A 12,350-nucleotide genomic window follows, 5' to 3' on the forward strand; every position below is an offset into this window, starting at 1 on the left:
GGCTGTTGTGAATAACACTGCTGTGAACATGGGTGTCACATTTAAGGGAGAATGACAACCCATGGGTGGACCTCACAGGGAGACAAAGCCTGCCTGGACAATAACAGGAAGAACTTTTCAGTGAGTGGAGCCCCTTCACGGGGCTGCTTCAGGAGGTGGTGAGTTCCCGGTCACAGGGGCTGGAGGGCCATTTTGTCAGCTTCTTGGCAGGGGTGTCCCTTTGGGTGGAGATGGCCCATCAGGTGACTCCCAAGGACCTCCCATCCTTGGGCTTCATCTTGGAGAGGAGCTGAGGGGCCACCGACCTTTGGCCAAATGAGCTAGCTTGGGTTAGGTGGCCAGATCCGGTGGAGGGCACCAACTCCCGTTTTGTTGCCTGTCTCCCAGCGAGGGTCCCCTGGGGGCAGATGCCAGCAGGTGACAGCGTTGTCCTGCCGTCTGCTTCTTTAGCACAGAACATGTCAGCAAGCAGAGATTCGACTCCCCCACCTAAAGAGGGGCCGTGTGTCACTCACCTCGCCTTTTGTGAGGTTCAGGTCATTGAGGAATAATAGGGAATAACAGGGAGGCAAAGGGCAAGAAGCCGCATGCAGCAGGATTTCTCTGTCTTTTGGCGGCTTCCCGGCATCCTGCTTGGTCCAGTGAAGCTTCCATAGACATTATTGTACATGCCAGTGTTCAGGGCCTCTGTCAGGTTTCACGCATGGGTCCCCCTATGTCAAAGGAGTTCAAGACGTGCCCCTGAGCTGGGCCTGGGCCAGGCAGCAGAAGCAGGGGAGGTGGGTGGGAGGGAACAGAAGCCCTCGCTGTCCCCACTTGCCTCCTACCCTAGGACTGATGTGTTCCAGGAAGATTCCAGGCTCGTTTCTGCTTCTGGGTAAATGGAATCGAGCTTTGAAAGTGCTGCAGGAGTGCCCCTCAAAGGAGCCCTGCGGCGCAGTCTTTTGTAAATTGAGCAGTCCTTTTGTAAAGTGAGTAACTGTACTCTGATTATCTGCTTTGGAGGTTCAGAGTTTCAGAGATTCTCAGGGGAAAGAGGGATTTGTCTGAAGGCCGTCTGGCCCACCCCATTTCCAATGCCTGATTCTCTTGAGCATCCCCTCTGAGGGATGCGAAGCCCCCGTTGAACCCCTCGATGATGGGAAACTCACCATCCCATGGATCACTTCATGTTTGTTTGGACAGCTCAGCTTATTAGAAATGAAAGCTTATCCTGAGCTTAAAAAAAAAATCTCTGAAGTTTTCATCCATTGAGTCTTCCGCTTACAGGTTACACTGAATATGCCCTTTTCTGCATTGACTCACTTCATACTTGACGGCAATGAACTTGACCCCTGAGTCGTCTCCTCATTCGTTCCTCAGATGGAGGATTTTGAGTTCTTTTATCATCCTGATGGCTCTGCTTTAACTTGGCTTGCTTTGCTGTCCTGCATCCCCTTGCAACCGTGGGACCCAGCAGTTGAGGCAACCGTCAAGACATCTGTGTGAGGGAAACAAGGACTGTCATCTCCCAGGATCTAGATTCTCTTCCTCTGTTCGTGCAGCTTGAGAGCTTTTATGACACTAATAAACTTACCATTGCCTGAAATCTCAAAGCCATGCTGGTGTGATCTGGGACAAAACCACAACCGGCTCATTCAGGATTTAATGAAGATGATTTTTTTAAATGTCAGATTTTCCTAAGCGGGTTACCTCTGCAGAGGAGTGGTCTGATCTGGAACTAATGGAACTCTCTCTCCTTTTTCCCTAGAACTGGTCAGGCATGAAGTGTCAATTCAAGCTGCTTCGGATGGCTGTGGCCTTGATCTGTAGTAAGTTCTGACGGGGCAGGCTGGGGGAGGGGAGCCCTGTACTGGACCTGGGGGATGTAGAGACGGCACGGCCCCTGCCCTTCTGGGACTTGTGGTCAAAAAGAAAAGGGAGACGTGTCCACAATGTGCAACACAGTGGGGATGTTACGAGAGGGTCTGGCCTACGATGCTGCTACCTAACCTTTCTTCAACTTTTCACTGATGTATAATCTGCAAACGGGAAAGGGCATGCAGGATTAGTGTCCAGCTCAATGGTCAGATCAAGAAGAATAACCTTTTTTGGCTTTTATTTCAAAAAAATTTCTGGTTTTAGTATTTTTATTTAAAAAAATGTTTTTCCTTCCAGCTTTATTGAGATATAATTGACATACAGCGCTGTGTAAGTTTCAGGTGTACAGCACGATGATTTGACTTACATGCATCATGAAATGATTAGTACCGTCAGTTTAGCGAACATCCGTCATCTCATACAGATAAAGAATTAAAGAAATGGAAAAAAATATTTTTTCCTGGTGAGAAAAATCACTTCTTAACCTTTTGGGTCATGGAGCTGATCCTTTGAGATCTCCTTGGAAGCTCAGGATTCCTTTCCAGAAAAGTGCCTGGATGCACGCGCGCGCGTGCACACACACACACACACACACACACACACACACACACACATACACACACTCTAAAACTCGCAGTTCAGCAGGTTCATGAACTGTAGCTAATCCATGAACCCCCGTGAACAGGTGCCATGGGGGCCTTAGTTGGGAGAAGTCAGTCTACCTGCATTTTGAGTGTGAAAGACAGGCAGGTGTTTGCCAGATAGACAGGATGCAAGAGGATACTTCAGGTGCAGCAGGAACAAAGACACGGGTGGGTGAAGGGTCATGGCTGGCAAGTCAGTTAACAAAACTGCCCCAGGAGGTTCAGGACTGTGTGTGATTATGTAAGAGGTCATTGGAGTCAGATCATGGAGGGATTTAAATGCAAAGAGAAAAATTGGGCTTCATTTTGAATGTACTGGGAGGCCACTGGAGGCCTTTAAACAAGAGAGATACTGACAGTTTTGAGTTTGCAGTCACTCATCAGGCTGCAGGATGAAGAGGATGTTGAGTGAGGGGGATGAGACCAGAGGCCAAGAGGCTCATTGTGAGATGGGAAAAGATGAGTCTGAACAGAGGAGAGAAGAGGGACACACAGACTCTCATTCAGTCCCCAGAACATGGCTATGAAGAGTGGGTTATTGTCAGGCTTAATTTACAGGCTCAGAGCGTGCAGTTCCTTGCCTGGGGTCACCCGCCCTAGAGGTGGTAGAGCCAGTGTTCAGAGCCAGCCTGTGTCATCTCTAATGCCCCACACTTTAGCCAGGCTGGGCAGGAGCTCCTGGACTGTCTGTCTGTGCCTGGGTCAGCTACCTGCTGTGTGGGGAGGAGGAAGACTGAGCCAGAACAAAGGAGCAGGGGCCTGGGTGGGCTCCACTTAAATCCACTTGTACATCCCTTGTACCCCTGGCGTTCAGGGCCCTCTGGTCTCCGTTTCCTGGATGGGGTTGGAGGATCTCTAATCCCAGAGAGGAACTTGCAGCCCTAAAACTCACAGAATCTTTGAGCCGGGGCCATGGTGGGCCGTGGGGGGGCAGTGGGCTGGGAGCAGTTGGGGAGCATAGCCTCCAGTTTGCTCAAACTGAGTTTGTCTGTTTGCAAGGAAAGGAACAGAATGATGTCTTGCTGTTTAGAAGAATCCAACTCCAAGCAGCATAAAAACTGAAATGTGGTTTTGGAGCTGGAACCAATGCCATTCAAACCTCGTTTGCGGACCGCAGGGCCTGTGAAGCAAAGGGAGGAAGATGCCCCAGGGCCTGGGGAGGCGTGTGGGAGGGCACTGTGGGCGTCCCTCGCCGCTCCTTTTCCGCCATCTATTGGCCACCCCTGGAGTTGCAGGGTCCAGGCCAGGAGGCTGGGCAATTCCCCTGGGGGAAGGATCATCCCTCGAGGTGCTGGCATCTCTGGGACGGTTAGTGTGGAGAGAGGTGCCCTGGTTAATTAACGGGTAACGAATAAGTAGAAAATTCCCCTCAAAGGCTTTAGTCTGTCAAATGGGGATAAGAATCCCCACACTTGGTGTTTTTTGGGTGGTAGGTAATGAAATGGCACAATTTCCCAGCACTTATCCTTTCAAGAGAGTACATCCCCTTTGGACTGGCCAACCCAAGAAGTTCGTGCAAGAACGATGGATAGGAGAGCGGGATGGGGGCGTTTTAGAATCCGTTAAGGTTAAATTCCAGCACTTTGTTGGGACTGTTTATTTCCATTCCTTCTTTGCCCTTCTTTCCCTTCATCCCTTCCTTCCAAGTACAAAAGCACTGGTGCTGAGGGTTCTTTAAGGGTTTTGAACTAGTACATGAAGACACTTTATAAAATGTAAAGGGCTAGCACGTATTGAGGTTGTTATTAATGTCCCGGCCGTGCAGCCTGGTACCTAGAGGCTGAGACTTTATACAGATGGGGAAACTGAACCTGCAGGACTCACACCTGCAGGGGTGCAAGGGCCTTTGGGCTTCTGCACAGAGCTGTCCCCTCTGCCTGGAATGCTCTTCTTCGGGTCTTCTCTTGATATTCAGATGTCAGTCCTTTAGGAAGATCTGTCCTGATTCCCCAAACTAAAGAATCCCCCTCCTTAAATGTGGCCTTGATTTTAACTCACCTATTTTTTTCCCCATAGAATTTCTTTTACTGAAATTATCTTACATACGTAACTATATGCTGGTCCATCTCCAGACCCTGTAAGCTCTAGGAGGACAGAGGTTTGTGTGTTATCTTCACGATTATATTTCCAGTGCACAGAGCAAACAGTGCTGGGCCTGATGGGTAGTAAATGCATTAGTGGGTGGACGGCTGGATGAATGGATGGACTGCAAGGCTTCCTGCTCAGCCCCCGCCCCGTGGCCCTCCTGTGACTTCTCTGTGCTTCCTCCCCTTGCAGTGAGTATGGAGTTTGGGCGGGCCGTGTGGCTGCGATTCCACCCATCAGCCTATCCCCCGTGCCCTCACCCGAGCTTCGTGGCGCACCTGGGTGGCGTGGCTGTAGGCATCACCCTGGGCGTGGTGATCCTGAGGAACTACGAGCAGAGGCTGCAGGACCAGTCGCTGTGGTGGATTTTTGTGGCCATGTACACCGTCTTTGTGCTGTTCGCTGTCTTCTGGAACATCTTTGCCTACACCCTGCTGGACTTAAAGCTGCCGCCGCCCCCCTAAGGGCCTGGAGGACCTTGGTCGGGGAGGGGAGGGAGAAGCAGTCGGGCAAGGAGCAGCCGTGTTCTTTTTCTCATCACCAGCTCAGTGAGGCCAGGGAGGCGAGGACAAGAGACGCTGGGCCGCTGTAATATTTGTGTTGCGATTTGAACAGAGTGGAGGCATTTTTCTGAAAGGCACCTGTTGGAGGGTTTGGATGTGGCTTCTGTAGTTTTTCTAGATTGTTCTGAAAACCTCGGGCCAGGGTGAAGGCCTGGGGTGAGATGAGAGTGGCCGTCCCCTCGGGCTGGGCGTGTCCCATGTGTACAGGGGTCCCCTCCCTTGTCATAGACTGGGCACCAGCCTTCTCACTCATCGCCACCCTGAGACACCTAAGCGCGTAAGGAGGGCCCGAGTCTGTAGTAGCCAGGCAGGCCCTTGTCCAGCCCAGAGGTCACTGTGGGCCAGGAAGTGTTCCCTCCATAGCTGTTGGGTCTGGAGCTCTAGAGTGGAAGGGAGCTGGTGGTGGAGGACATGTCGACTTTGGTCTGGGGGGCCCAGGGTGCCCTCCCATGCATGTCAGTGGGTGCTGGGATGTGGCCTCTAGTGCCTGGGGTGGGCAGAGGAGGCCGATTCTGTAACTCCAGGCCCCACCTTTGCCCTGCAGGTACCCAGCGAGAGGAACCCAAGTGGGAGGGAATAAACTTTGTTCCAAGTTCCCCCCCGAGGAAGGGTATCAACTTTGGGTGTCTCCTGGGCGCTGACATCTCACACCAGTGTCCCAGCATCCGTACCCTTATGTTCAGGGCCTTTTCCTCCCCTTCCCCTGCCCTGACCCCCCAATGTGCCTGTCCTTTGTTTATAGAGCCAGTGTTCTGATATGTGTGTGCATGCGCGAGTGTGTGTGTGTGTGTGTGTGTGTGCGCGTGTGCGTGTGTGTGTGTGTGTGTGTGTGTGTGTGTGTGTGTGTGTGGTCTGGTGGGCGGATGCACGTGGGATGGGAAAGACAAAGTGAGGCCAGTTGGAGGCAGCAGAGGAGGCTGTGAGGGGCAGAGGGGGATGGGGCGGGAGTTTGCATGAGAGGAAGGAGGGTGCTGAGAGATGGGAAAAAGCTTGCCCCCTTCTTTCTTGCTTTCCTCAGAGAGGCTACTGGGCTTTCTTGCCTTTCTCAGAGAGGCTCCCGGGAGCCTCTCTGAGAATCACTGACCGTGGGTGACTTGCCGTGGTGGAGGGAGACCTCGGGCCTTTCCAGGAACCCTCAGAATGCTCAGGTTTTCCTCGCCTTTGCCAAGTTCTGCTCCAATTCCCATCTAGAATAGACTCCCTATCTGAAAAGGTTCTGTTGTATCTCCCTTAGGAGCCCTGGGGGCGCAGGAGAGGCTGGAGCAGGAATGTTGAGGCCAAGTGCCCTTTTGAGGTGAGGGCACAGGAGGCTACATAAAAGGAACTCAATTCAGATGGAAAACTACTCCTGGAGAAGAACTGTAGGGTGCTTGGGTGAGTGTCAGAGGTGAGGGCAGCCCGTAGACTCAGATGCTCAGAGCTGGGAGGGAATACGGAGATGATCAAATCCATCCCCCCACCCATTACACAAGTGGCAAAACAAGGCTGAGGCAACGACCCCTGATAGAAGCTTGTGCCCACCCTGAGGGGAGGGTGTGGGGAGGATGGCGTTTGACAAACTACGCCATTCCCTTTATGCCGCTCTGGGAACTCAGAGCCACTGACAGCCCAGGAGGCTGCGTTCGTGCAGGAATGGGGCAGCCACATGCCTGTCAGAGCCCTTAAGTATACCAAGGTCCAGAGTCAGCCAGGCCAAGCATTTGGGGGTCTTGGGCCACTGTGATCGCACGTAAATGGTCAGGGTCTTCCTAGCCAGGGACACCCCCAAGCCATGCCAAGCCCTTCCCTGGCTTTGCCCAACAATAGATGGTTCTGGTCCCCGCGTCTGGCTCCCGAGGTCCTGCTGCACTTGTGCCAACGCTGTGCTGAGGACTGCCAGCCCCAGGGTGGGGGATGAGCCTGGGTGTGGTTGAGCTGTGCCAGTCTGTGCCCTGCCAGCCACTCTCTGCCCTCCTGAGAGACAGGTGTAGCTGGAAGAGTCTGCTTCTTAGGAGACTCTGAGCTGGAATGGGGGCCAAGAGGCTCGGGTGAGGATGGGGGGGGGGCCTCAGCCCTGGGCTGCCGCCACTGCTAACCCTGAGTGGCGCTGTCCTTTCCTGGAGGGACAGAAGCTGCTGGTGCCCTGCTGCAAGGCAGGGGCTTCCCCTCCAGACCCTGGCATGTGAGAGCTCTGGGATGTGGGTGGAGGGGGCAGAGAGGGGCCTTCTTGTTTGTCTGGTGCGGCCTGGAGAGGGGCAAGAAGACTGTGAACCAGAAGAGTCTAGAAAGCCCTCAGAGAAGTACCCAGTTCCTTCAGAGTTTCAGATGGAAGCCTGTTACCGAGACGGACTGCCTGAGGCGGAGGTCCTGTCTCCCATCCGGTTAAGTCTGCCCTGCAAGGTCTGGGATGCGCTGAGGGAGCCTCCTCCACACCTCAGGCCTCCAGCCCCAGCTGCTCCCTGTCCAAAAACAGCCCTGAAGTTCTTTGCTTTGCTTAATGCCCACCTGCACCACCTCTCCCAACCATCGCTCCAAGCAAGACTGCCCAGTGATGACGGCAGTCACTCCATACCACTCAGGTCTCCAACCCAGGGCCGGGAGACAGCTGTCCGGTAAGAAGGCTTTACTTTTGGAGTCTGGCTTTTTCCCCGGCAAGTCCCTCTGTTCCCGAGCTCCCAGCACCTGCCAGCAGCACGTCCCCGTCGTCCTCCGTCCTCCCTCCTCTAGTAATGGCCACCTGGCCAGGGTGCTGGGAAGCAGAGGGTGGAATGAATCTTCAGGCTGTGGAGTGCAGTTGCCTTTCACCCACAGGCTCCAGAGATTGAAAGCTGAGGTTCCCCAAACAGCAGCCCTAGACTCACTCCCTCCCTCCCTAAACGCAAGAGGAATCACGGAAACTGGGGAAAGGAAAACAAACCTTCAGAGGAGAAATTTCGTTTTAATGACACCATTCATCATTCATTTTTTAATTAGGAAAACTCCCTAATGAGACGCTTTTGACAGCTAATGGGATTCTCAACTTCCATGAGAATCATTCTTGCCCAGAGGATTGGGGGAGTTGCTGCTCGCCAAGCCTGGATCTTCTTTCCCCAGTGTCCAATTTAGTTTGCAAATAATGATGATTCCCAGGTGCAGTGGAAACCCTTTCCTGACATCATTCATGTTGCTCCCAGTGCTGGCTGGAAAGCTCTGAAACTCCTCTGCCTTAAAAAACTGCCCAACACTGATCTTCCTCTGCCCAGGACTTGAGTAAGTGGAAACAAAAAACACAAGCTGCAATGTTTGTTTCTAAATATTTTTATATTGTGTATATTCTGTATATTTTTGTTGTAACATATTATTTGAGCACAGATTCCATTAAAGATTTTTTTTTTTCTTTAAGCCATTGGTTATTCAAGAAGTGACCTGAAGGGCTGGCATTGGACTCTATTTCATCTCAGTTTGGGTTAGGGACGGGGAGAGTGTGGACAGCAGTGGGGGTGGGTCTACGATGTATGCGCTACAGATGGGGCATCCGTGCTTGGTGCTAGTGTTTCCTGCTCGGTGGTTCTTTTTTTTTTTTAATATAAATTTATTTATTTGTTTATTTATTTTGGCTGCATTGGGTCTTCGTTGTTGCGCGCGGGCTTTCTCTAGTTGTGGCGAGCGGGGGCTACTCTTCGTTGCGGTGCGCGGGCTTCTCATTGTCGTGGCTTCTCTTGTTGCGGAGCACGGGCTCTGGGCGCCAGGGCTTCAGTAGTTGTGGCACGTGAGCTCAGTAGTTGTGGCTCACGGGCTTAGTTGCCCCGCGGCGTGTGGGATCCTCCCGGGCCAGGGCTCGAACACGCATCTCCTGCATTGACAGGTGGACTCTTAACCACTGTGCCACCAGGGAAGCCCAGCTTGGTGGTTCTTAACGTTTCTTGAATTACTGAGTTCTTTTGACTGGTTGATGAAAACACGATTTATCTGCCCATAAAAATGCACAGATAGACAATTTTGTGTACGATTTGGGGGGAAAGGGCTGTGAATAAGGAAACTCATCCATAGTTTCAGGTCAAGAACCTCTGTACCAGCTGTCCTGGTGGGTGCCCTGCCTTCCCCTTCCACTCCTACACGGTACCCCAATGAGAGCTTAATATTTTGACTATCATTATTGGAGGAATTGTCTTCCAAATATCCTAGGTACTTCCTTTTTTACCCCAATGACCTAGTCTTTAGGTCTTTCTAGAGGCTGTCAGTACCCTGATCTTGAGAAGCGATTAGGAATGTTCTCAGGGTAAAAGGGCATGGACAGTTCACATACAGAAGGGGAAGATAAGCGGAGCATTAAGCGTTAAGGTGGAGTCTGGTGCTTGGTAAGTTTAACAATCAAGTGGGCTTTGAATGGATGAAACCTGAGAAGGTGATCCGTTCTCACCAGTTTTTCTAAGCTGATGGCAGTGTATGTAGTTTTGCCACTCATAACTTTCGCTGGAGGATTAAACTACCCTGTTAAATTCACTGTGGGGGTTGTTTCCCTTAAATGTTTTCACATCCGTTTCCTGTGTATCATTTACAAATATTTTTAAATGCTTTCTGGAATGGCAGAAGTCACCCCAGAACAAACTTGAGAGCAGGGTTCAGCCTAAAGGTCCAGGAACCCACTTCTGTCTGGAGTGTGGAGAACTGACTCTCCTAGAAGGAAAGTCTGGACCCTGTCAGCAGCCGTGTTCCCAGGACTCAGTTCCAGGTTCCGACACCCGAGGCAGTTAAAGGTAAGCTCCCTGGCAGCCAGAAGTCGTTCAGCCAGCTTTGGACTTGGCCTCTTATCACTTCCTGCTTCACTCTTCGGCTTCCTCCCCTCCTCCCTTCTACCATTAAGTAATGGGAAGATTCTTTCTTCCCATTACTTAATGTTTACCGATAATGAGGTAATTATGAAGACCATTTACTGGGTACCTACTACGAGCCAGGGCACTGGGCGAGAGGCACTTTCAATCTTACTCTCATTTAATTGCACAGCTACTTGGTGTGAAGTGGGTATAAATACACCCGTATTGACACATGAGGGGAAGGCTTAGAGAAGTTCAGTAACTTGCTAGTAGGATCACACCCAAGACTGCCTGGTTCCAAAGTTCGTGTTCTTAGCCTTCGGGTGTTTGTATAGAACTTTAAGGACACTAAGTTTGTAGAAGCATCAGGGTGTTTGTTTAAAGAGCCAGTCTCATTGCCCTGGGCCTAGGGCCATCGGTCACAGCCGTGAGCCTTGGAACATTAACTCGGTGTTCACTTAACAGGATCTCCGTTTTGTCAGCCCTCCCAGAGGTAGGTCACAAGAAAATCAGCAGCTATCACCCCCTATCACCCCCAATTTCCAGCATCTAGCATTTATGCCAGCGCAGAGTGGTATGAAGTCCATGAGGCACATTTAAGAAGTTTAGCAGATATAGGACTGGAGCTGCCTTCTTAGACCTCCAAATGGAACGACTTCATTGAAGCCAGTGGGGTTTCCATTACTAAGAAGACACATGGTTAGGAAAATGTAGTCCTAGTAACTGAATCTTATTTCTGAGATGCCTGCAGGCTTTTCTGGCATCTGGTATAAGGGATCCTCTGGTAAAGGAGAGGCATTCTGTCATGGTTAATAATGAATGAGAGTGAAAGGAATTGACTTGGGTTATTGAGTTCGAAAGGTAAACTTTACTGGACAATGAATAAAACATTGTGATGGAAATTGCTCCTACACTCTGCCTGATGCCTCCTGCAAGATGCGGAAAGGTGTCTCCCAGCAGGTGATTTGATCTTCTTCAACAAATTCCTTAGCCTAATGAGTATAATTTCCCCCATAAACTTGTTGTGAATTAATAAAAATGTCAGGCTGGAGAATTGAGCTCACTGAATAAAAATGACTGTGCTGGTGAGAAGCTAAGTTGTTTTATTATTATAAATATAATTACAGATAAATTGAGACCATTTTTGATATGTGACAAACATACATTTCCTGTGTATAGCACACAAATAATACATAATGTATTCCACACTTGAACAAATGCTTTTTAAAACTTTAAAAGTTAATATATTAGCTTATTAAAATCTGAATACAGTACATGTTTTTGGTCATGAGCTCTTTGAGTTTCTTCTCATGGCCCACAAGATATTCAACTCCATGTCACTATTTTCCTTGTCTACAGTAGTGATATACAGTTCATCATACACTTTTAAAATAAGACTGTTTTATATATAACTGTGTAATATGGTGAGCTTACATTACAAAAAGTATATATAAAAGTACATATAAAGAATATGTAATTATGCCTTGACTCTATCCATAAATGACTTGAAGCAGGTAATACATTTGCTTTTAAATGCTATTTACAACATGGACTCTTGAATGATATGTGAATTTGGAAATGAAAAATATGTTTTCCAGACTCAAAATGTTGATGTCTTAACATTGTTTATTTAAAAATTTGATTTCCAAGTGGGCAACACTACATTAGAAAAAGATTCAAGGGCTATGCCATAAAATCGCTTGTTTTCCATAGTCATTCTGAATTTAATGCTATAAAAAAGATGCTACTTGGATTTTTTTTTTCTACACTGACTATGATCCAAGTTATTAAAGTTTAAAACCATATGAAAGCCTTTATGAGGATCCTGAATTATATTTCTCATTAAAGAAAAGAAATGGCTCAGTGAGTCATGTCTCTAGACTTCAGTATAAGAGAAAGCAGAAGGCCATTGTCAGTCATTTGGAAAGTTAAAACTCAGCACTTAATGTGAATTTAGATGAGTGTAGGAGAGGACTTTTATGGGCTTGTGTTCCTCTGGGCATCCTGAGGGCAGTGAGGACACAAGACTTCTGATCTTCTAAACAAAAATCATTATCAAATGGATTTATTAAAGAGCTAAGCAGAACAAACTGCAGTCATATGTGTGTAGCTACAGTTGGCTTCCATGGGAATTATAAACGGCTCTGAGAACACTTTCAATTGATTCAGAATAAAACAATTTAAGGCTTGCAACAAATGTACAAAAAACTAAAAGCAATGATTAACCCTGACATGAAGAATCTCTGTTACATTTGCTTGTACAATTCATGTACTTTGTTTCTTTTTTAACCCTCTGTTTAAAAAATCCAGCATTTTCGTCTGAAAGAAAAAAGAAAATATAGGCTCTTGGCAAATACCTGTGAACAAATGAAGAAAAGTGATGGGGCCACTTCTGCAGTAGCTTTCCATAAGAGATAATGTTTTAT

The 12,350-nt window shown here is 49.0% G+C and overlaps 1 protein-coding gene across 2 annotated transcripts in view; it reads left to right on the plus strand.

The window, feature by feature from the left end:
• The window catches only part of RHBDL3 (rhomboid like 3), a 43,062-nt gene extending 38,009 nt beyond the window's left edge, over nucleotides 1-5,053 (plus strand). For both annotated transcript variants that reach the window (XM_060133761.1, XM_060133762.1), the window contains 2 exons: nucleotides 1,751-1,811; nucleotides 4,782-5,053. In XM_060133761.1, coding sequence (XP_059989744.1) covers nucleotides 1,751-1,811; nucleotides 4,782-5,053 — 333 coding nt within the window. The remainder of the gene's footprint in view (nucleotides 1-1,750; nucleotides 1,812-4,781) is intronic.
• The last annotated feature ends 7,297 nt before the right edge of the window (nucleotides 5,054-12,350 follow it).

This window comes from Lagenorhynchus albirostris, chromosome 20 (assembly GCF_949774975.1).
Source record: "Lagenorhynchus albirostris chromosome 20, mLagAlb1.1, whole genome shotgun sequence".
In the NCBI taxonomy this organism is placed as follows: domain Eukaryota; kingdom Metazoa; phylum Chordata; class Mammalia; order Artiodactyla; family Delphinidae; genus Lagenorhynchus; species Lagenorhynchus albirostris.